General features: G+C 44.4%; 1 protein-coding gene across 1 annotated transcript in view; it reads left to right on the plus strand.

Moving 5' to 3' along the window:
- CFAP47 (cilia and flagella associated protein 47) overlaps positions 1-24,139 on the plus strand; it is a 596,979-nt gene that overhangs the window by 114,569 nt on the left and 458,271 nt on the right. Inside the window, exons 26-28 of the mRNA XM_087871295.1 lie at positions 1,758-1,988; positions 5,560-5,660; positions 6,345-6,476. Coding sequence (XP_087727421.1) covers positions 1,758-1,988; positions 5,560-5,660; positions 6,345-6,476 — 464 coding nt within the window. The remainder of the gene's footprint in view (positions 1-1,757; positions 1,989-5,559; positions 5,661-6,344; positions 6,477-24,139) is intronic.

Genomic DNA, 24,139 nt, shown 5'->3' on the forward strand with positions numbered 1-24,139 from the left:
TTCTCTTTCTCTGTCTCCCTCTTTCTCTTTCTCTCTCTCCCACTCTTTCTCTCTCATTCTCTCTTTCTTTCTCCCCCTCCTTCTCTCTCTCTCCCCACTCTCTCCCTCTCATTCCGATTCTCTCATTCTGATTCTCTTTCATTTTGCCTCTCTCTCTCTCATTCTCTCTCTGATTCTTTGATTCTCTTTGATTCTCTGTCTCTTTCTCTGTCTCTCATTCTCTCTCTCTCACTCTCTCTCTCTGATTCTCTCTGTCTCTTTCTCTCATTCTCTTTCATTCTGTCTTTCTCTCTCTTTCATTCTTTGTCTCTTTCTCTCTCTGTCTCATTCTGATTCTCTCTGATTCTCTCTTTCATTCTTTGTCTCTTTCTCTCTCTGTCTCATTCTGATTCTCTCTCTTTCTCTCTCATTCTCTCTCTCTCTCTCATCTCATGGGCCAGCCAGTGTCTTGGGGCTGAGAGGAAGTCAAGCATCTCCCTGAGAGACTAAGGGCCGGAAGAAGTGTGGGAGTGAAGCACTACTTGAACTTGTGCGGCATGAGCATTCGCCTTGGTATATTTGCGCCAGCCGATGGCCAAGGCAGCCCTCATCTCTCTGCTGAAAGTGCAGCATCAGGATTCTGCCTTGGTATATTTGCGGCGCAAGGCAGCCTTCGTTTCCTGCTGCTTGGGACTCAGAGCGGTAAATGGTGACTGGTCCGGGGAGCAGCTGGATTTTGCTCTCCATTGCGGATGCCAGATCAGCCCCCTGCAAGATCTCATATTTCGAGGAGCGCTCCCTGAAGTGGCACTGGAAACTTTGGTCGGGCTCCTCGAGAGACGAGAGCTTGCAGGGGGCTGATCTGGCATCCGCAATGGAGAGCAAAATCCGACTGCTCCCCGGACCAGTCACCATTTACCGCTCCGAGTCCCAAGCATCAGGAGATGAGGGCTGCCTTGTGCCGCAAATATACCAAGGCGGAATCCTGTTGCCGCTCTTACAGCGGAGAGAAGCCGGATTTTGCTCTCCATTTCAGACACCAGATCGCCCCCCTGCAAGCTCTCCTCTCTCAAGCAGCCCAACCGAAGTTTCCAGCCCCGCTTCAGGGAGCGCTCCTCGAGAGATGAGAATTTGCAGGTGGCCGATCTGGCATCCGGGTTAGAGAGCAAAATCCAGCTGCTCTCCGGATCAGACGCCATTTACCACTCTGAGTCCCAGGCAGCAGGAGAGGAGGGCTGCCTTGCGCCACTGGCTGGCACAAATATACCAAGGCGGAATGCTGTTGCTGTACAAAGAAAGTAGTGCTTCACTCCCACAGCTTCCAGCCATCGCAAACGCTGCTTCTTCCCGCTTCTGCCGCCCCCTCCCCCACCGCCACAACAGCACCATTCATTCCGGATGGCGAGGGCTGCGCTTGTTTTTCTGTATTGCACCACCTGCAAAACCCCTGTGAAAGGGTTGTTTGACCCCCAACCACTGAGCTAAGGTAAGCAAGCTGGAGGGGGAAAAGTTTTTCCCTTCTCCATGGCTCTGGTGATCCCAGCTGAGTTGCCTGATTAGCAGATCGTCAGAGCTTGGATCGCCAGAGCCATTTAAGGCTCATCAGAGCCTTTCGGGCTGGTCTGCCTGGTTACAGGAGAATGACACCCGGTGTATAAGACAACCCCCGACTTTTGAGAAGATTTTCATGTGTTAAAAAGTCGTTTTATATGCCGGAAAATACGGTAATTTAAATCGTGTTATTTTGAAATTTCATTTCTTACTCTTGATTTTAACAGGCCATCGGTTTTACAAGTTGAAATTCCAAAACTTGATTCTGGAGATTATGATGGTGATGGTGGTAGTACTCAACAGAGACATCCTTTAACAGTGCACTTTCCAGAAGGCAATAGAATTGAAATAACACCAGAAGGAAATTGCATTGGATTCAGCTGCCACATCAATTTCATTTCTTCAAAGCCATTATCTTTTTTGAAGAATTTATTCTTTGTTGATGAAGAAAAAAACAGGTAGCTGCAATATGACTTTTTAGATAATTAAGTAACTTAACACATTTCAGGGCTCAACATTACTTTATTTTACTTAACGTATTTTTTGGAGTATAAGATGCACTGGAGTATAAGACACAGCTTAGTTTTTGGGGAGGAAAATAGCGGGGGGGGGAATCTGCCTACCAGGTATTCATGTGGCTAGTATCCTTAGTCTGGTCAGCTTCAGCTCGTTAGTTTGCTGGTTTTTATCCCCTGCTTGGGGATAAAAAACAGCTTCTAAAGCACAACTGATCTTTGGAGTGAGAAGCAATGAGAAAAGCAGGCTAACCATCGAGATCGCTGCACTTGCTAACGCCTCGTTAGGGATAAAAAAAAGCTTCACAGCTGAGAGTCGGAGGGAGCAGGCAAAGCACAAGATCACTTCATTCGCTAGCGCCTCCTTAGGGCTGAAAAAAAGCTTCGAAAAAGCTACATTCGGAGTATAAGATGCACCCAAATTTTCAGCCTCTTTTAGGAGGGAAAAAAGTGCATCTTATACTCCGAAAAATATGGTATATGAAATTATATGCATAATTTGAAATGTTTTAGTTACCCATATTTTATTGCTAAAATACTAACAATTTTGGCTAGTATAAAAGAAATAATTTAATACTACTTACTTTAGAAGAGTGTCAGCACATACCATCTGCTATAGGTTTTTGTTCAAAAGTTAGTATGTAGAAAGAAATATATGAGGGGAATTATTCATTCTCTCTGTGATATAACAAGCTTGAGTTAAAAGTGAAATGGTAATAGTGGCCTATATAGAAACTCCATTTGAGCTTTAAATTGAATTATTAGAGCAATAAAACTTTATCATTACAGTTATCCAAGATCAAAAAGTATATATAAGGTGGTCAAAATTCATCACTGTTATTGCTGTACATGAATTGAACTAGGGAAAAATCTAATAAATTCACTGTAACTGTACAGGGGGAGATAAGTATATTTGAAAGAGATTTGATCAAAGTAGGAAGTGTTACATAATATTCCAATTTTCTTTTTAAAAATACATTTAACTTAAAATGCAGTGAAAAGCAGTTTTGGTTTCCCAGTTTCCAGCTAGTCAACTGATTTACAATCCTTTAATAATTTTACATTCCACAGTGAACTCCTAGAACTTCCCCTTCTCTCCTAGAATGACAATCTGTTATAAAAGTAATGGTGACAAACATGTTTTATTTACTTGGAAGCAGTGGTGGGATTCTGGGGGTTCTACGGGGTTCGGCCGAACCCTTTGTTAAATTGCTGGCTCGCCCGCCCCTCGCCTCCCACCCGCGCGGCGCCAGCCTACCGTAGCCAGGGGTAGGCAATTGTGGCTCTTTTACAACCTGTGGACTTCAACTTCCAGAATTCCTGAGACAGCTTGGCTGTCTCAGGAATTCTGGGAGTTGAAGGCCACAGGTTGTAAAAGAGCCACAATTGCCCACCCCTTCCCTAGCCTGAGTTCCGCTGCCTGGGATCCACGTGGGCTGCCACGTGGTTCCCCACCGGCTCCGGACGCAAGAGAGCAGGATGGAGAAAGCAGCTTCCACGCCTTCACTCACCCTCACTCTCTGCTCTGTTGGATCGCCGGCCGTTCGCTTACCCCGCCCACTCCCAATCTATTGCTGCCTCCGATGGCTAGAGGAAAAAAAAACTTCAAATTCTTGCCGCGGGGCTTCAAAGGGCCGCCCTAGAGCCAGTGGTGCAGCTGAACCCTTTGTTAAATTGCTGGCTTGCCCCGCCCCTCCACACCACTCTTTATTGCCAATAAATAGTGGTGGGCAAGGGGCGGGGGAGCCAGCAATTTAACAAATGGTTCGATGTTTTTTTTTGTAATTTTATTGGCCCACGGAGCTTCCACATAGGCTAATTGGCCTCCCGGCTCTCAGCTGATTTGTCTCAGCTGTTTTGCTCAGGGCTCTTCTGCTTCCTTGCAAAGAGTGCTGATTTTTTTTCCCCTAACTATGCTGAGAAACGAAACTGAAACTGCTGTTGCTGCAAGGTTGGAAAATTAGGCAGGCAGAATTCTTTTCTTTTTCCTCACCAAAAAAGGTAGGTGCAAACAATGGGAAATTTAGGGAAAAAGAGGAGAGTTCAGGATTTTAAAACACAAAAGAAAAAAAGCTGTATTTAACTAGGGAATTGTAATAATTGAGATACTATTAATTGTATATTTCTGAAAGCAGAAATGGTTAAGTTGTGGTTTGGAGGAATATATGGGGGAAATTATTTGCTTTATTATTATTGGTAAATATAATTAATTGATTTGTAAGAAATTGGATTGCATGGAAATAATTGAAATATTCATGTTCATATTGATTAATATACAAAAAAGGTAGTTATATAACTAATTGATTTATATTAAAATGTTGAATTTATATTAAACAACTAATATTACATAATTAACCAATGTGAGGATGGATATAAAAATAGATGACAATGGGAAGGGGTATAATATAGAATAGAAGGGAAAAATTGAATTTGATTAAGATTAGAGATGAGGATGAAGGGTAATATTGGCTTTTTACAAAAATAGATGAATAAATATGGCAAAAAGGAAATATAGAAATTGTAAATTTAATTGAAATGACTAAACACTGTTTAAATTTGTGAACCGGCCAAATACTCTGTTCAAAGAAAATACATTGTATGTTTGTATGTGTGTTTCTAATTATTGTTATTTATTCATATTTGTTCTCTTTTATTCTTTAAAGTTTAACAATTCATTCTTTATCTTAATATCTTTATATTTGTTTGGGGTTGGCTTTCTTCCCTTTCATCTTTTTTATTGTACAGCAATCTTTCTCCTCAAACCTACCACCTCTCTCTTTTCTTTCCTTCTTACTTTCTCTTCCTCCCCCTCTTCTTCTCCTCCCTACTTCCTCTTCCTTTCTCCTTCTCCTCCTCTCTTCCTCCCTCTCTTACCCTCCCTCCTACTCTAATTTCCCTTCCCTTCCCTCATCCCTCTCTATTGCTGTATCCTTTTATGCATATGGACTACTCAGAGGGCTGAAAAAGTTATTTTTGACTGGTCCTCGCACTTTTGACCAGTCTTCGAACTTACGACTGTCCTCACATTTTACGTTTTTGCCCTATCTTGTCACCATGGTGAAGAGAAGCAATTGTGAAATGAGTGACATGGTTGTTAAGAAGGCTGCATGGGCATAAATGTGAGGATGGTCATAAGTGTGAGGACCGGTCAAAAGTGCGAGGCCCAGTCAGAAATGACTTTTTTCAGCCCTCTGAGTAGTCCCTATGCACATAGCCATGACTACCCGGTCACATGACGAGCTACCCACGCCTACACAGTCACGCGACCAGCTAGCCACGCCCACCCAGTCACATGATTGCCAAGCCACACCCCCAACTAAGCCACGCCCACAGAACCTGTTGTTAAAAAAATTGAATCCCACCACTGCTTGGAAGCATTTTCCATATATAATGCAGTGTATGCAATTCTGCATAGAGGCCAGGACAGTGAGAAACTGAGAATTTAATTATAAAATTCTGCTAATGGCTAGGAAATATTCAACTATATTTGTAATGAAAATTATTCTATTTTTAGATTCTCACTTCAAGTGTCTGCAACCGCAGAGAATTGCCTTCTTACAGTGTATCCCTACTTGGCTTGTCATCTTACTAACCAACAAATTGTCTTGGAAAGTGGTGAGTAGTTTCTGATTTGTTTTTATATTATTTTGATTAGTATTGCTTCAAATATTTGACAAATTCAATGTGCTATATCAAGACTCTGTTTCTTTTATTGTTTTTGGTCACCAAAAGTCCTTAGATTTTACACAAAGTACATCCTGATGCTTGGATATATGAGACAGTGCTGAAAGTTATAAAAGTAGATTTGAAGAGTAATAAATGATTGCGAATGCTGAAATAAGGCTGGTAGACATGAAACAGTGGGATGAAATAAGAAATAAATAAGATTGCCATTCACAAGTTTAGAATGGATGTTAGAGTTAAGTTTTCTAGTTCCAAAGCAATGATTAATCTACGTTTTCTACAATGCTAAAATATAATGCAGAAATATAAAATAAGGATTAATAATTTGTTTAAATGAAATGTATTTCATGTATCTTAATAATTTTTCTCCTTAATTACTAAGAAAATTTATATTGTTACTTTCAAAAAGTCCAAATTATTTTCTTAACAATTTACTTCCCTGACATGCTTAGATCTTAAGAATTTGTCATGAATGTGATGGATTAGTGTTAACTTATGCTACTTTGAATTCATGATATATTTCTGTATAATATACAGTTAAATATTTTAGAATGTACTTTTAGAATGAACTGAATCCTTCATGATGGTTTTTGTGTATGTTTTCATCATACTTAGATTCTAGTAAGATAATTTACAGCACTGGAGATACTTTACAACATCCATGCTATATTCCGGGAACATGTGTACAGTCTTCTTCCAGTATTTTTGATCCAGTTACCAACTCTGATTATGAAAATTCTGTTTCAGGTATAATTTACAAATGATCTCTAAAATGAAGGAATGATTAAGAAATATGGTTGAGCTTCTCAAGAGTTATTTGAAGATAGTAAATTCTATGCTTCTCTCTAAGACTTGCAGCTGGCTATAAATGGCATAGTTGTTGAACAAATGAGATATCTATTTGGGAGGCCTGATTTATATAGCAAAGAAAAGTTCATTAATCAGATTTTAATTTGCTCAGTTTTCAAATATACACTAATATCAAATAGCTCCGTTTTTGGAACTAAAGATGATAAATATCTTTTCAATACTTAGTTTTGGTTGGGATATACCAAAATAGTATAATATAATTCTGCACAATGGATGTTAAAAATTATATTGAAAGTACCAGTTGTCATTTTATGTCTTATTAATATTAATATCTGGAAGAACAATGAAAAAGGGTTTCTTTGGAAGATTTCTGTCAAAGAAAAATTATATGAAGGAAAGTACTGTTCAGGTACCATCTGGTTTATTTAATTCAAAACCACTTCTTTGAACCTTGCTTGGGAATTACAGTATTAGTCAGCCAGTGGAACTGATACAAAGAAAAAAAAAATGAAGCTTAGTTGCTTTTTGTAATAGTTTCAAAGGGAGACCAATATAGAAAGAATTATAGTAATCAAGGCAATTAAAACATGGTTCATCATAGCTAAATCAGAACATTTCATAAAATATTAATACCAAAATGTCACGGTTCCAAGGGGTTATTTCAAGGGACTAACCACCTCTTTCCTCTCCCCCCCCCCCGAGGGGGCCCCTTTGGCTTATCAGGGTATTTATCATGGAATTGTTTTACTAGCCTGTCTGCTTTCACATCCCAACTTTTAACCCAAGTAGCTTCAGACAAAGGATACCCCTTCCAATGTACTAGATATTGTAATTGACCCCTATACAATCTGGAGTCTAAAATCTTTTTCACTTTTTGCACCACCATAGGCTTGGAGGGTGGTTGAGCCTGTAGTCTTAACCTGGACCCTATGGCTGGCTTCAGCAGACTGCAGTGGAAAACGGGATGCACTTTCCCTAGAATGCAGGGGAGGTTGAGTTGAACTGTCACTGAGTTAATTACTTTCACTATTGGGAACGGACCTAAAAAATTAGGTCTCAGTTTCTTACTAGGCAGCTTTAGTTTTATGTATCTAGCTGACAGATAAACCAGATCTCCCACACAGAAGGGAGGTTGAAGAGATCAGTGTTTATCCGCTTGCTTTTTATATGCCTCAGCGGCTTCTGCTAGCTCTTTTTTAGTGTTCTCCCAGGCCTGTCTCAGTGACTCCATCCACTCAATCAGGGTCATAGAAGAGGGGGGGTTCTCTGGGCAGTTAAGGCATGGGCACAAAGTCTATGCCACTGGTGACCTGGAAAGGGGTTAATCCGGTGGTGCTGTGCACGGCGTTGTTGTATGCCATTTCTGCAAATGGCAGCAGGTCCACCCAGTTCTCTTGCTGGTAATCCACATAGCATTTTATATATTGTTTCACTATTGCATTCGCTCGTTCCGCAGCTCTGTTTGTACTCAGATGGAAAGCCGAGCTAAGTCCTTGTGTGGATCTGGCAGATCTCAGGAACTCTCTCCAAAATTTAGCTGTGAATTGTGCACCGCAGTCTGAGATGACCCAGCGGGGTATTCCATGCAGCGGGTAAATCTGTTTGATGAACATCTTCGCCAGTTTTTTCGCTGATGGCAATCCATAACAGGCTGTGAAGTAGGCTTCCTTTGAGAATAAGTCAATTACTGTCCAAATAACTGTATTTCCCCCACTCTCTGGGAGCTTGACTATAAAGTCCATTGCAATCTCCTCCCAGTCGGCTGGGGCTGGCTACTTGCTGGAGGAGCTCAGGAAGTTTCCCTGGTCTCATTTTCATGGCAGCACAGGTGGCACAGATTTTTACGTAGTCTTCTACATCAGATTTCAGTTTTGGCCACCAAAACTGCCTCCTGGCCAAATGCAGGGTTTTTAAGAATCCGAAATGGCCGGCCAGTCTGGAATCATGGCTGTGCTGTAGTACTTCAGTCTCAAGCTGGCGGGGATATATAGTTTTGAACCCTTCCAAGCCAGTCCATCTCTCATGGTCAGGATATCCCTATTATCATTGAACCACGGGTCGGCTGGGAGCACTACTTTCAGTGTTGCCATCAGCTTGTCCTGGCTGGGATCGGGTTGTTGTCTGGTTTGGCCCCTGATGGGGACTTGTGCGGCTGATTGCAAGGGGGGAATGATGGCGTGGACAATTTCTTCTCTGCAACTATTGAATTGGGGTTTTCTCGATAGGGCATCAGCTAGTAGATTTTTTCCTGCTGAGATGTAGTTTCCACCCATTGCTTTTTCAAGATGGCGGCGCATGTATATGCAGCGGCTCGACACTCCAGAGACTGATATTTTTTAATTAATTTATTGTTTGTGTATTTTTTAGTGAGTGCTCTGCACGTTCAGGCACAAGTAGTTTACAATCGACAAGAGTTATTAATCATTGGCAGAGAAGGCAGAGAAGGCTGCATTTGTGAACCAGGAGTCTCAAGTTACAACATTCCAGCTGAGCTGGTTAGAATGACTCTGTGGATTACTCTCCCTGCTAGAGAGCAAGGTAAACGAAGGAGACGAAGGAAACGCAGGCAGAAACGAGGCTGTAGAGCCGGACTGCATGTAAGATTAGGAAAAATCCTCACAAGCCTGCACTGCCAAGTCTTTTTGTTTCAAATGTTAGATCTCTCCCTAATAAGATTGAGGAGCTAGACTTACTATCTCTCTGCAGAAAAACATTTGGGACTGCTGTGTTATGATCTTTACAGAAACGTGGCTTGACCCTACCATTCCAGGAGAGGCTATTGAATTACAAGGACGCTCAGTTTATTGAGCGGATAGAACCGTGGTCTCTGAGAAGAGCAGAGAAGGGGGACTTGGTGTTTACATAAATAACAACTGGAGCACAAATGTTAAAATAATGGACACTCACTGTTCTCCTGATTTGGAATACTTGGCAGTGAAATGCCGCCCCTTTTATCTACCTCGTGAGTTTAATATTGTGATAACAACTGCAGTATATATACCTCATGATGCTAATATGACCACAGCCATGAGTCACCTGTTAACTGCTATTAGCAAACAGCAACAGGCCTACCCAGATGGAGAGCTGGTGGCTGCAGGTGATTTCAATCAAGCCAACTTAAAGACTGTCCTCCCTAAATTCTATCAGTACGTAGACTGTCCCACTAGAGGGAAAAATACCTTGGATCAGGTATATAGTAACATCATGCATGGATACAGGACTATGCCTTTACCCCACCTGAGACAGTCAGATCATATATCTGTGTTCTTGATCCCATCATATAGACCTCTTGTCAACAGAATTAGACCATCAATTAGAGAAATACAAGTGTGGCCAGGGGGTGCATCGGAGCAACTTCAAGATTGTTTTGGGAGTACTGATTGGGCACTGTTTGAGGAGGACAATATTGACACTTACACTTCAACAGTACTGTTTTAGCCTGTATGTACCCGAGTTTACAATCTACATGTTGGAGATGTAAATGTGATGATGCAACGTATTTTCATGTATGGTGGACATGTAAGAAAATTAAGGCATTTTGGATTAAGATATGGTGGATTATACAAAATATTCTTAAAAGGAAGATAAAATTTACTCCACAGTTGTTTTTATTGGGTATAATTGAAGGATGTACAGTTATAGAGACTAATCTGATTTTGAATTTAATAACTGTGGTGTGTGGTGTGTAGTGTGACTGGTCCAAGGGGAATATCCGAGGACGCATGCGCGAAGATGGCGGCGACCGGGTAGCTCCCAGGAGAGACGGGGTGGTTTTGGGCCATGCCAAGGGGTCTAAGGGTCGTTAAAAACATCCATGACCCTAGCCCTGGCGAGAAGAGCTCCTGCCCAGCCTGGGGAGGGATTTTACCCTCTCGGGAGCATCGTGGCTGGAGCGGGAGCCGGCATTTGGAGAGGCGCGTGGAAGCACCGTGTGAAGGAGATGGCGGCAGTCGACCACGCCGAGGGGTTTAAGGGCCGGTAAAACATCTACGGCCCCAGCCCCCGGCGAGAAGAGCTCCTGCCCAGCCTGGGGAGGGCTTTTACGCCCCCCGGAACATCGCGGTTGGTGCTGGCGGCCAGCATTGGAGAGGCGCGTGGAAGCGCCGTGCGAGGGAGAATGGTGGTGAGGATGGCAGCAGTCAGGGAGTTTAGTTTGTTTGAAACTGCTCCCCCTGATATTCGGGCTGCTCCCCTTGATATTTGGGCTGTGGAGGCCTCTCCCATGTGAAGGAGAAGGAGTGACGGAGTAACGGAGACGATGGAGCCAGGAAGTGGGTGGTTGGGACGTTGGATGACGGCCCCCCTCCCTCCGCCACTGGAGGTGGCAGATCCGAGGCAGTAACAGCGGATGACCGTAGCCGAGATATGACAGTATGATGGTGGCCAAGATTTACTACATGTCGGAGGAGGTGGTTGTTATCCTCCTCTGGGGATATTGCTCTCCCCCTCCCCCCCGCCCCCCCGCAGGACTGCTTCCAGAACAATCACGCGGGACCTCCCCCTTATTCTTCATTTCACCTACGCCTTAGCCGGATAGAGAGACTATGGGGGAGCTGAGGGATCCATTTCTACTCCAGCGAAGGAGCTGTAGTAACGCCTCTGGTATGACTACCTTCAGTGAGATCAGCCAGCATGAGAGGATGGCTTGACCATTGCCCCATTGGAGTGGAGAGGACATTGGACCTTCTCCCTGTCGTGAGAGGACAGTGGAGTCCAGCTCTATGAAATTCTATGAAATTCATCTGTACCCTGAAGGGTCTCTCTGGACTATGAACCCTGGACTGGCCCTCTTTTCCACCTTGGACTCGGACGTACAATGACGTACAAGAAAGCCGACCTGCTAGCATTGCGAGACTCCCCCCTCTCGCAAGTTTGGCCCCCCACTTTATCGAGGGCCCACCTCGATGACGGCTTTGGAACCCTGAGAGGTGGCATGTGAAAACTAGAGGGTTGAGGGGTTTTATATCAAAAATTTTTGTAAATTTTTTAAGGGGTTCTAGGGAGGGGAGGGTTTGATTGGAATGTGGGTTGTGGGTATGGGGGATAGCCCACAAAGGGGAGGGGCGGGCCTGGCAAGGAAACACGGCGTGGGAGGTGGGGATCCCGAGGTCGAGGGGGGAGTCATAGTTTGTCCAGATAGTGCTCTGAATATCATTACCGTGAGTGGGAGGGGTAGGTATGGCGGGAGCAGGGGGCCATATCGAGTCAAGGGAGCACGTACCTGCTGTTTACAAGCGGTGACATGCTCCGGCCCCCAAGGCTCCACCCGTTCCCCAGGTTGCACAGACCCTCAGGACCCAACCCTTCGGCTGATGCTGTGCAATGCCAGGTCCGTAGTAAATAAAGCCCCCCTCATTTGTGATCTTATTTGCGAGGGGGGAAGGGACCTGGCAGGTATTACGGAGACCTGGTTGGGCCAGGAGGGGGGTCCCCCTCGTTGAAATGTGCCCATCAGGTTTCCACGCATTCCATCGGCCGAGGTTACAGGGCAGGGGCGGGGGAGTAGCGGTTATTATTAAAAAAGGTCTGAGACCGAGGGAGGCCATTGTTCCTCAGACGGCCGGCTGTGAGTCCCTCCTCGTGAAGTGGAGTCATGGGGTTCAGATGGGTTTGCTGATCACGTACCTGGCTCCCTGCCATGTGGCAGCAGCCCTGCCCGAGCTACTCAACATCATCGCCGCGGTGGCGGTTGATACCCCCAGGCTTATGGTCATGGGGGATTTCAACCTGCCGTCTGTGGGTGAGGCGTCTGAGGTGGCTCGGGAGTTCATGGCTTCCATGACAGCCATGGACCTGACCCAGTTAATTCATGGCCCTACCCACACGGGGGGAAACATGCTGGATCTGGTTTTTGTCTCTGGACAGTGGCTGAGTGATCTTGAGATAGGGGATATAGTTACCGAGCCCTTGTTATGGTCAGATCACTCTCTCCTTTGTCTCGACCTTCAAACCGCTGCACCCCGCCGCAGGGAGGCGGAGCCGGTAAGATGGTTCCGCCCCAGACGCCTGATGGAACCTAATAGGTTCCAGATGGAGCTTGGGCCATTTCCCGAGGCTCTGGCACACGCCTCGACTGGAGACCTAGTGTCTGCCTGGGATAGGGCAGCTGCTGGAGCTCTGGATCGGGTTGTGCCTTTGCGGCCTCTGACCCGGCGCCGATCTCATTTGGCTCCTTGGTTCACTGAGGAGCTGAGGGAGTTGAAGCGCCAGAAAAGATGCCTAGAGAGTAGTTGGAGGGCCAGTCTTTCTGAATCGGACCGGACACTGGTAAGATCCCATATTAGGAACTACCTAGTGACGATAAAAGCAGCGAAATGTAGTTATTTTGCTGCTCTTATTGCATCATCAGATAACCGCCCGGCCACCCTGTTTAGGGTGACCCACTCCCTGCTCCACCAGGAAGCGTGGGAGGTCCCCTTGGAGGGTAGAGCCGAGGATTTTGTTCAGTATCTGTATGACAAAATCACTCAGATCCAGGAAGATCTGGACTCCGACTGGGTAGTCTCAGTGGGAGGGACTGGGGCAGGTCTTGAGAATGTTATCTGAGATGAGTTTGATCCTGTGACCGCTGAGGATGTGGACAGGATTCTGGGCAGACTGAACGTGACCACTTGTTTATTGGACCCGTGTCCCTCCTGGTTAATGCTGGCTTCCCGGGAGGTGACGCGAGGCTGGCTCCAGGGGATTATAAATGCTTTGTTGGGTGACGGTGACTTCCCCGCCACCTTGAAAGAGGCGGTGGTGAGGCCTCTCCTCAAGAAGCCTTCCCTGGACCCGGCAATGTTGGTTAATTATCGTCCGGTCTCCAACCTTCATTTTGTGGCGAAGGTTGTCGAGAGTGTGGTTGCACAACAGCTTCCCCAGCACCTGGATGAGACAACGTATCTGGATCCATTCCAGTCGGGTTTCAGGCCCGGGTACAGCACGGAAACGGCATTGGTCGCGTTGGTTGATGATCTCTGGAGGGCTCGGGACAGGGGGTGCTCCTCTGTCCTGGTCCTGTTAGACCTCTCAGCGGCTTTTGATACCATCGACCATGGTATCATTCTGCATCGGTTGGAAGAGTTAGGGGTGGGAGGCACTGTACTACGGTAGTTCTCCTTTCTCTCTGGCCAGTTGCAGTCTGTGTTGGCAGGGGGGCAGAGTTCGATCCCGAGGCCCCTCATATGTGGGGTGCCACAAGGGTCAGTCCTCTCGCCCCTTTTGTTCAACATTTATGTAAAGCCGCTGGGCGAGATCATCCGTGGTTTCGGGATGAAGTACCACCAGTACGCTGACGACACCCAGCTGTACATCTCCACCCTGGACCACCCCAACGATGCCCTTGAAGCGATGTCTCAGTGTCTGGAGGCTGTGCGGATCTGGATGAGGAGGAACAGGCTCAGGCTCAACCCACCCAAGTCCGAGTGGTTGTGGTTTCCGATGTCCCGATATAGTCAGTTGACGCCATCGCTGACTATTGGGGGCGAATCGCTGGCCCCCACGGAGAGGGCTCGCAACTTGGGCGTCCTCCTGGATTCATGGCTGTCTTTAGAAGAGCACTTGATGGCCGTGACCGGGAGGATCTTTCATCAAGTTCGCCTGATTTGCCAGTTGCGTCCCTTTCTGGATCGGGACTCCCTACACACAGTCACTCATGCCCTCGTCACCTCCCGCCTGGACTATTGTAACGCTCTCTACATGGGGCTCCCCTTGAGGAGCACCCGGAGGCTCCAACTGGCGCAGAGTGCGGCCGCGCGGGTGGTTATGGGAGCAACATGGCGCTCCCATGTGACACCTCTCCTGCGCGAGCTGCACTGGCTCCCGGTGGTCTTCCGGGTGTGCTTCAAGGCTTTGGTTACCACCTTTAGAGCGCTCCATGGCTTAGGACCTGGCTACTTACGGGACCGCCTACTACCACAAACAGCCTCCCACCGGCCGGTACACTCTCATAGAGAGGGGCTCCTCCAGGTGCCGTCAGCCAAACAATGTCGACTGGTGGCCCCTAGGGGGAGAGCCTTCTCTGTGGGGGCACCTACTATCTGGAACGAGCTCCCCCCGGAGATACGGAGGATCCCGGATCTGCGCACTTTCCGCCGTGCTTTGAAGACACTCCTATTCCAGCAGGCCAGCCTGGCCTAATTTTCTCCCCTTCTTTTAAATTTTTAAATTGAAATTTTAATTTGTTTTAAATTATTGGGAATTTTAATTGTCTCAGGCAAAAATTATTTAATTTGGTTTTAATTATGTTTTTTAACTTTTGTATTTATCTGTTTTATTTTGTGCCTGTTCACCGCCCTGAGTCCTTCGGGAGTAGGGCGGTATACAAATTTAATAAAATGAAAATGAAAAATGAAACTGCAGCCAGACTTTTGGTGGCGCAATATTGGAAGAAGGAAGAAATACCTACTATTGAAGAATGGACATTAAAAGTAGCTAATTTGGCGGAGATGGCTAAAATTTCTGCATATTTGAAGGACCGTTCGAATGAAAGATATGTACTGGAATGGAGAAGATGGATTGACTATATACAAAACAAATATGGGACTAAAAAGTTGCAAATAGCTTATGAATGAAATATTTAGATGATTTTTCTTTTTACTTTGATATTTTAGTACCTATGGCGGAGTTAAAGAGTAAGGGGAAGTTAAGAGTTTATAGTTAGTTTGCTTATGTTAGATTATGTTTGTTAAATGCAATACCCTGTATTTTGCTCTGGGAAGTCGGGGGGGGGGGGGGAGGGAGAGGGGAAGGGGGGGGGGAAGGGGGGGAATCTGTTTGTAAAACATTTTAAAACTTTTCAATAAAAAAAACCAGTACTGTTTTACATTAAAAGCTGCATTGATGTTGTCACTACCACCAGACAAGTACGGGTGTTCTCTAACAACAAGCCCTGGATAAATAGAAAAGTGTGTCTTTTATTAAGAGCAAGAAATGCTGCTTTCCATTCTGGTGATGCACTACAGTATAGCGAGGCAAGAGCTAAATTGAAAAGGGTTATCAAGAATTCTAAAGCTACATACAGACGGAGGATTGAACATCTTTTTGAGAATTTAGACTCTGGTCGTGTATGGCAAGGTCTGCGACAAATCACAGGACGAAGCAATACAAATAGTTTGCCTGGGGTAGTGACTCTTTGGCTGAGCAGCTAAATCAATTCTTCAGCCATTTTGAGGTGGACACAGGAACGACCATCATTCCAGCATTTACCACTGATAGTGCACCATTAACATCTACCATCGATAGACAACCACTCTACTGCAGATCTCTGATGTGAGACGCACTTTCCAGAATGTTAATATCCGGAAGGCAGCTGGGCCTGATGGAATTCTGGGACGAGTTATCAGGGACTGCACTGCACAGCTAGCTGAAGTGTTCACAGATATTTTCAATCTATCCCTGTTGCAGTGCTCTATCCCTACCTGCCTGAAGACATCTATTATAGTGCCAGTCCCTAAGCAGACAGTAGTATCCCTTAATGATTATAGACCAGTAGCTTTAACATCTGTTGTCATGAAATGTTTTGAGAGGCTGGTGTTGAACTATATTAAGGCTAGTCTTCCATCTACTTTGGACCCATACCAATTTGCATATAGGGGTAATAGATCAACTGATGATGCTATGTCTCTTTTATATATATATATATATATATATATATATATATATATATATATATATATATATATATATATATATATATATATATATATATATATATATATATATATATATATATATAATTTTTATTAATATATTCTATACACTAATACACAAATAAAATATACAATCCTGCCACCATGGTATAATATGATTACATTGTCCATAAGTATAAAGTCATTCCTTTATACATACATATTTGCCATCATATATATACATCATCATATATCTATTCTATCCCACCTTTTCTGGACCCAATCGTACCATACTTTCCAACTGTTATAAAATTCTGAATCTTTTTTACCATTGATCAATTTAGTTAATCTATCTGATTCCGCACACTCATTAATTTTATATATTATTTTCAAATCTATCGGTAAGTATTGATTTTTCCACTCCTGCGCATACGCTAATCTTGCTGCAGTGATAATGTGAATCAACAAGAACCATATATCTGATTTAACATTCAAAGGTTTTGCCCCCAGTAGGAAAATCTCAGGTCTTAATTCCAAATTAATCTGTGTAATTTCCAAAATCCATTGCCGTATTTTTTTCCAATATTTAACCGCCTGCGGGCAGGTCCACCATTGGTGAAAATAGGTTCCATTACTGTAACCGCACTTCCAACAGCAGGCAGATGTCCCGGGAAACATTTTAGCTAATCTCGCCGGGGGGAGATGCCACCGGTAGACCATTTTATATATGTTTTCTTTATATGAGGAGGCCATGGTTAATTTCATATTTTTCAACCAAATCTGTTCCCATTGCTGGAAGTCAAGGGGATATCCAAAATTTCACCCCCATGTTATCATACAATCCTTCACTACATCCTGTTCTATCTGCAGAGACAATAAATATGCATAACATTTAGATAATATCCCTTTCCCTCCTTCTAATAAGATCTTATCTAATTCTTGTCTTTTACGGTAGATTCCTTCACTATATAAATCTTTTTTATACCTGGAGTGTACTTGAGAATAAGACCACCAGTCTATCTTATATCCTTGAAGAGTTAATAATTCTCGTGACTTCGGATTACCCTGAACATCCAAGAAACCTTCATACGTCAAGGTTTTCTCCCCTTTATACAATGTCGGGTAAATCTGAGCTTCCTGCGCCGAAATCCAACATGGAACTTTTGAATATACTCTTCTTCTAACCTTTTCCCAAGTGTACCCAAGCGTCCTACGTAAATAGTGATCATCAAAGTGTCTAGGGCGACCGGATGCTCCCGGCCATAGAAAATAGTGCCAGCCATGTTGAAGACCGGCTCCCTCAAATGTCAAAAGTCGTCTCTTTTGTAGGACCATCCATTCTTTCACCCAAATCAAGTTCGCTGCTTGGTGATAGAGCTCCCAATTTGGGAGTCCAAATCCTCCTCTATTTTTGGGTTCTTGTAACATTTTAAGTCTAATCCGCGGCCTCTTTCCCTGCCAGATAAATTTAGATATACTCTTATCCAAATTTGTAAAAAACTCTTTATTCAACCTTACCGGGGCTGTTTGGAATAGAAATAACCATTTGGGTAACATGCACATCTTAATGGTTGCCACCCTTCCCAAAATTGATAGCTGGAGATTTTTCCATCTTTCTAAGTCTCTGAGCATCTGGCTGTAAAGAAGAAGATACTTATCCTCCTTTATGGAGGAACATCTGGCGGTCAACCATATACCCAGATACTTAATTTTATTTGTTATTCTTAAACCCATTAACTGCTCCAGCTGTTGCCTTTGCATCTGAGTCATATTTTTCACTAGGATTTTAGTTTTTTCTTCATTCATCAGTAACACTGCTACCTTCCCATACTCTCTAATCAAGCATAATAATTTCAGGCCCGAGTCCAGTGGTTGATCCAAGATAAATACAAGATCGTCTGCATAAGCTTGGACTTTAACTTCCTCCTGCCTAATCTTCGTTCCTCTTACTTCCGTGTTTCCTCTCACTTCTCTAAGCAGGGGCTCTAAAGTTAATACAAATAGCAATGGGGAAAGGGGACATCCCTGTCTTGTACCTCTATGAATTTGAATTCTCTCCGTCTCCTCTCCATCTATGAGAACTCTTGCAGTCTGCTCCCGGTAGATAGCTCGAATTGCCCGAATAAAATTCCCACCAAACTCCATATATTCCAATTGAGAAATCATAAATTCCCAACTGATTCTGTCAAACGCCTTTTGGGCGTCAACAAAAATTAAAGCTAATTGTTTATCCGGGCGATTTTCGAAAAATTCTAGTGTATTCATGACAATTCTAAGATTATCTCGTAGATATCTATTAGGAAGGAAGCCGTTTTGGTCTGAATGAATGAATTGGTTAAGGAAGCAGCTAAACCTGGCTGCAAGAACCCCCGCAAATATCTTATAATCGGAATTTAGTAATGATATTGGTCTATAGTTCTTAATAAGAGATAGATCAGTTCCTTCTTTTGGGATAATAGAAATATAAGCCTTAGTCCAAGATACTGGAACCTGAGCCTCTTTCATAACCGCATTGAATAAATCCATCATGTGTCTTCCTACCACGTCAAACACTATTTTGTATAATTCAACTGGAAGGCCATCTCTACCCGGGGTTTTTCCATTCGCCTGTGCTTTCATAACTGTTTCTACTTCCTCCATCGTAAATTCCGCATTAAGAATTTCCTTCATTGTTTCCGAGACTTTAGGCAAGTCTGTCTTTTCCAAATATTTCTGAATTTCACAGATATTTTCCTCTCCTTTCTGATAAAGCTGTGTGAAAAAATCCTGAGCTACCATTCTCTTGCCTTCCTTAGTACAATGAAGATTCCCAATTACATCTTTCAGCCCTTCTATTCTCCGTTGTTCCTGCTCCTTTCTAAGCTGGTAAACCAACCATTTTCCTGTTTTATTCGCCCTTTCAAAAAAAAAATTGTTTAGTCCACTTTATTTTATTTGCTAATTCCTCTTGATCTAGTAATTTAATCTGGTGTTGCCAGTACTCCCTTTCCTCTATCAATGTTGTCTGGGTTAATCCATTTTGCATCCTTTCTTCCACCCGTTGTAATTTATTCAAGAGGTTGTCTCGGTGTTTCTTACCCGCCCTACATTTATCAATCACATATTTGATTAACCATCCCCTCATCACTGCCTTAACCGTATCCCATGTATTGTATATTGAAGTATCCTCTTTCTTATTTTCCTGGAAAAAAAGATATAACTCCTTCTTAAATTTACTCATGAATTCTTCATCTTTCAGAATACCTATATTCATTCTCCATCTACCCTTCCTACAATGTGGGATCTTCCAAGTTACCATCAGCGGGTTATGATCTGCCCACTGGTTGGGCCCTATTTCCACTTCCGAGACCAGCCCCCTCAACTCAAGAGACATCCATATCATATCTATTCGGGTCCACGAGTGGTGTCTGGGAGAAAAATAAGTATATTGATTTTTATTGGGATTTCTCAACCTCCATATATCCTGTAATCCAAATTCCTCCCTTAAATCATTACATATTTTTGGTAATGTTCTCTTAATATCCTTTAACCTTCCTTGTATGTTTCCCGGGACATAATCCTGCATTCTATCTGTTACAGCATTGAAATCCCCCACTAGACAGACATGTTCATATTCCAGTTCCCCCAATTTAACATATAAGTTTTGATAAAAAGTCCTCTGATTGTCATTAGGGGCATAAATACAAACCAATAAAGACTTCCACTGGGCAAATTCTATTTCGAGCATGAGAACCCGGCCTTCCTGGTCAGTAAAAACCTGTTGGGATTTCAAATGATGTCGTACATATACCACTATCCCTCTTTTTTTTTGACCTGCTAATGAGGTATAAGTTTTACCCAACGCCCGACATTCTAACAAATGGTTTTGATCTTTTTTTATATGGGTCTCCTGCATGCAGACAATATCATACTTAGCCTTTCTTAATTTATTCAAAATCCTACTACTATGATGCTATGTCTCTTGTTGTCCATACTGTATTGAATCACTTGGAACAACAGGGGACATATGTAAGGCTGTTATTTGTGGATTATAACTCTGCCTTTAACACCATTTTATCCAACAGGTTGTTTTTTAAAATGTCCAATTTGGGTATAAATCAGAGGATTTGCTTGTGGATAAGGGATTTTCTGACAGGTAGGCCACAGTCAGTAAGGATGGGATCTCACCATTCCTCTACTTTGATATTAAGCACAGGAGCCCCCCAGGGTTGTGTGCTAAGCCCTTTCCTTTATTCCTTGTACATGCATGACTGTACCCCACTGTATAACACCAACGCAATTATTAAATTTGCGGATGACACAACAGTGGTGGGGCTCATTAATAAGAACAATGAGTCTGCTTACAGGAAGGAAGTACAAGGGCTGACATTGTGATGTAATGAAAATAATCTCACACTTAACACCACAAAAACTAAAGAACTTATAATTGACTTCAGGAGGAAGAGAGATGTACATCTACCACTGTACATAAATGGTAAGGAGGTGGAGAGGGTGGGTAGTTTTAAATTTCTGGGCACTTATATCTTGGAGGACCTCTCATGGACTATAAATGCTAACATGCTTGTGAAGAAGGTGCAGAAGAGGCTGTACTTCCTGAGAATGCTCAGGAAGATAAATCTATCTCAGCATCTACTTCTGTCCTACTATCGCAGCATCATTGAGAGTGTCCTGATATACGGCATTCTTGCATGGTATGGGAGCAACTCTGTAGCGGACAAAAAAGCTCTACAGAGAATCATTAAAACTGCCCAGAATATTATCGGACTCCAGCTACCAGCCCTGGACAACATCTTCGAATCTCGCTGTTTGAAGAAGTTGCATAACATTCTCAGAGACTCTTCCCATCCTGCTTACAATCTTTTTGGACTGTTGCCTTCTGGCAGAAGATACAGAACAATTAAAACTCGGACCACACGTTTTCTGAATAGTTTTTATCCCAGAGCTATAACTGCAGTCAACAATGAACTAAAGGGCCACCATCAGTGAACTGTTGGACAGTATTACTTGGTCTGTTGTGTGGATGTTTGGGTGGTTTAGGGGTGGGGAATTGTGGTGGGTAGGAGTGTGTTTGGAGATTATGAGTGTGGGACCTGGTCTTTGAGTGTCAAGTAAATTTCGTTGTATGTGTATACTGTCTATACACGTACAATGACAATAAAGTTTATTTATTTATTTTATGTACTTCGGTTCAAATTAAACCGCCTGAAGTATTGTGCCCAGCGGATTTGTTTGGGAGACAGTTTCCTGGGGCTTTTTTTAAAGCTTTGAGGTTTTTATGATCAGTCCAGACCTCAAAAGGCACTTTACTCCCTTCTAGGAAATGTCTTTAGGAGAGGAGAGCCCAGCGAACTGCGTATGCTTCTTTCTCCCAAATGGCCCACCCATCGGTCTCGGTGAGCTTTTTGGACATGTAGGCACAGGGCAGGAGCTGTCCTTATGGGCCCTTCTGTAGGATCATGGCTGCCATGGCTATGTCACTGGGATTCGTTTGGATGATTAACTGTTGTTCTGGATCCGGGTCCTGGAGGATTAGCTCCTTGGCAAAAGAGCCATTTTAATTTTTTAAGACTCTTTGTCAGCCCATTGACCAGGAGAGCAGCTGATTTGGCCGTGGTGCTGCAGGAGGAGGCCCCATTTTTAACAGCACTGTTAGGGGTAGGGCGACTTCTGCGAAGGCTGGGATAAATTGTCTGTAGAAGTTTGCAAACCCCAGGAAGCTTTGAAGCTGTTTTTGGGTGTGTGGGGGCTGCAAGTCTAGCACCGTTTTCACTTTTCCTGGGTCCATCTCCACCCCTCCGCTGGATATTTGGTAGCCTAGATCAGTAATGGCTAACCTTTTTGCCATCGCGTGCCAGGAGGGGGGGCAAATGGGCCATTTTTGGCCTCCGGATGGCCTCGGGGGGTGGGGGTGGAGAAGGCTTTTTCAGGAGTCTGCCCTTCTCAGACTCCTAGAAAGGCTCTGGAGGCTGGAGAGAGAGAAAAATGGGCCTTCCCCACCACCCCCTGAGGCCCTCTGGAGGCAGGAAACAGCCTGTTCCCTACTTCTGGTGGGCCCAGAAGGCCTGAAAATCACCTGGCCGGTGCACGCATGAGTGCCGGAGCTGAGCCCATGTGCCCACTGATATGGCTACGCGTGCCAGCTGTGGCACGCATGCCATAGGTTCGCCATCAGGTGCCTAGATAATCTAGGGAGGTTTGATGGAATTAGCATTTTGACTGCTTCACGTACTGTTTTGCAGCAAGTTTTTTTAGCACTTGCCGCACCAGTTTTACATGCTTGAGAGTTTCATTGAATATGAGAATATCACCAGGTAAACTGGGACCCCTTTGTATAGGTGCTCATGCAGTACTTCATTGATTAATTGCATGAAGACTGCTGGAACTCCCTGCAGGCCAAACAGCATGACTTTGAATTGGAAGCTGCCAAGCGGCCAATTAAAGGCTGTCTTCCACTCATCTCCTTCTCCGATTCTTATGCGATAGTAGGCTTCTCTCAAGTCCAGTTTGATGAACACCTTGCCCTTGGCTAAGTGGCTTAGCATGTCCTTCATGAGGGGGAGGGGATAGGTGTTCTCCATGCACAAGGCATTAATACTGCAAAAATCCACGCAGACTCACCCCGCATCTTTTTTTCCCTTTAAATAATACTGGGGCCGCAACTCTGGATTTTACAGATTGGATGAAGCCCCGCACTAAGTTGGCATCGATGTATTTTCTCAGTTCTTCCATCTCTTTGGGAGTCATGGAGTACATCTTTGGCTTGGGTAGTTTGGCTCCCGGCACTCATTTGATTATGCAATCTGTTGCCCAGTGAGGGGGGAGGAAGTTGCAATCTTCCTCACTAAAGACTCCCAATAGGCCTTGGTACTCTTTTGGTACCTACGGGCTGCCGGGCAGTCCATCTTTGGCAGGGCCTGCAGTCTTGGGCTCGTTGGCGTTGCTGGGGTCTGTGGCATCTTGGCCTTGCTCTGGCTTTATAGCCATCCTCCCAGGTGATGGTCGGACCCCATTTGTGTAGCCACGCGAGCCCTAGTATGATTGATTCAGCCTTTTTTGAAGCTATGACAAATCGGATAAGTTCTTTCTGACGGCCCATTTCTAGTCTGACAAGTTCCATGACTAGTGTTGCAGGGGCTCCACCGATGAGTGTCCAATCTACCTGCTCAAAGCAGATGGGGTGTGCTAGGGGTCTCGTGTGGATGTCTAGCTGTTCGATTATGGGGTGGCTGATTAGACATCTGGTACAGCCAGTGTCTATGACAGCTTCCACTTTCCCTTGGGCCTCAGTTTCTGGCACAACTAGCCTGGTTTTGATAGTGAAGGAGTGGATGGCTTCACTTACCATAGGGTTGTTGTTGCAACTACTCCCTTGGCAGAGCTGGGAGGGACTTCCCTGGCTGGAGTTCCTTTGACTTCGTTGGGAAGGAGTGGAACCTCCATAGCCTGCTAGGTGATCTTCCCCTTGTCTGGTGGTGTCCACGGGGCTCCTTGCCCAGGGTGTGACTGGAGTCCGCTCTTGGGGGACTGGGTCTGGAGCCAAGCATTCGAAAGCCCGATGGCCATGTTGACCACACTGGTAGCATTTGATAGTCCTGGACAGTGTAGGCAGTGGCACCTTGGGTGGATTAGTGGGGGATCGGTGTCCTACGGGTCTTCTTGTTGGTTTTTATGTAGTTGGCTTTCTGGGGGGGTGTATTTCCAGATGCATGGCAACGGCTGTGCTGTACCATGCTCGTATATGTTCTGGAATCCCCCTGATGCCACAAGCTTGTCTAAGGTCTGGGTCAAGGGCCTCTTTGAAGTGGTGAACAAGGAGGTGCTCCGGCCAGTCTCTCAGCTTCCCAGCCAGCCTTCAAAACTCCCAAACTATCTCCTTGGGAGGCCGGCCGGCTTGTTTCAGCATTTTAATTTAGGCCTCTGCTTCTATTCTGTGGGCCATGTCCTTAAACCAGCCTCGGAGCAGTTGGACAAACTCGTTAGTATCTTCCA

The sequence above is a fragment of the Pantherophis guttatus genome, chromosome 5, assembly GCF_059756535.1.
Source record: "Pantherophis guttatus breed Tessera chromosome 5, ASM5975653v1, whole genome shotgun sequence".
Taxonomy (NCBI): Eukaryota; Metazoa; Chordata; class Lepidosauria; order Squamata; family Colubridae; genus Pantherophis; species Pantherophis guttatus.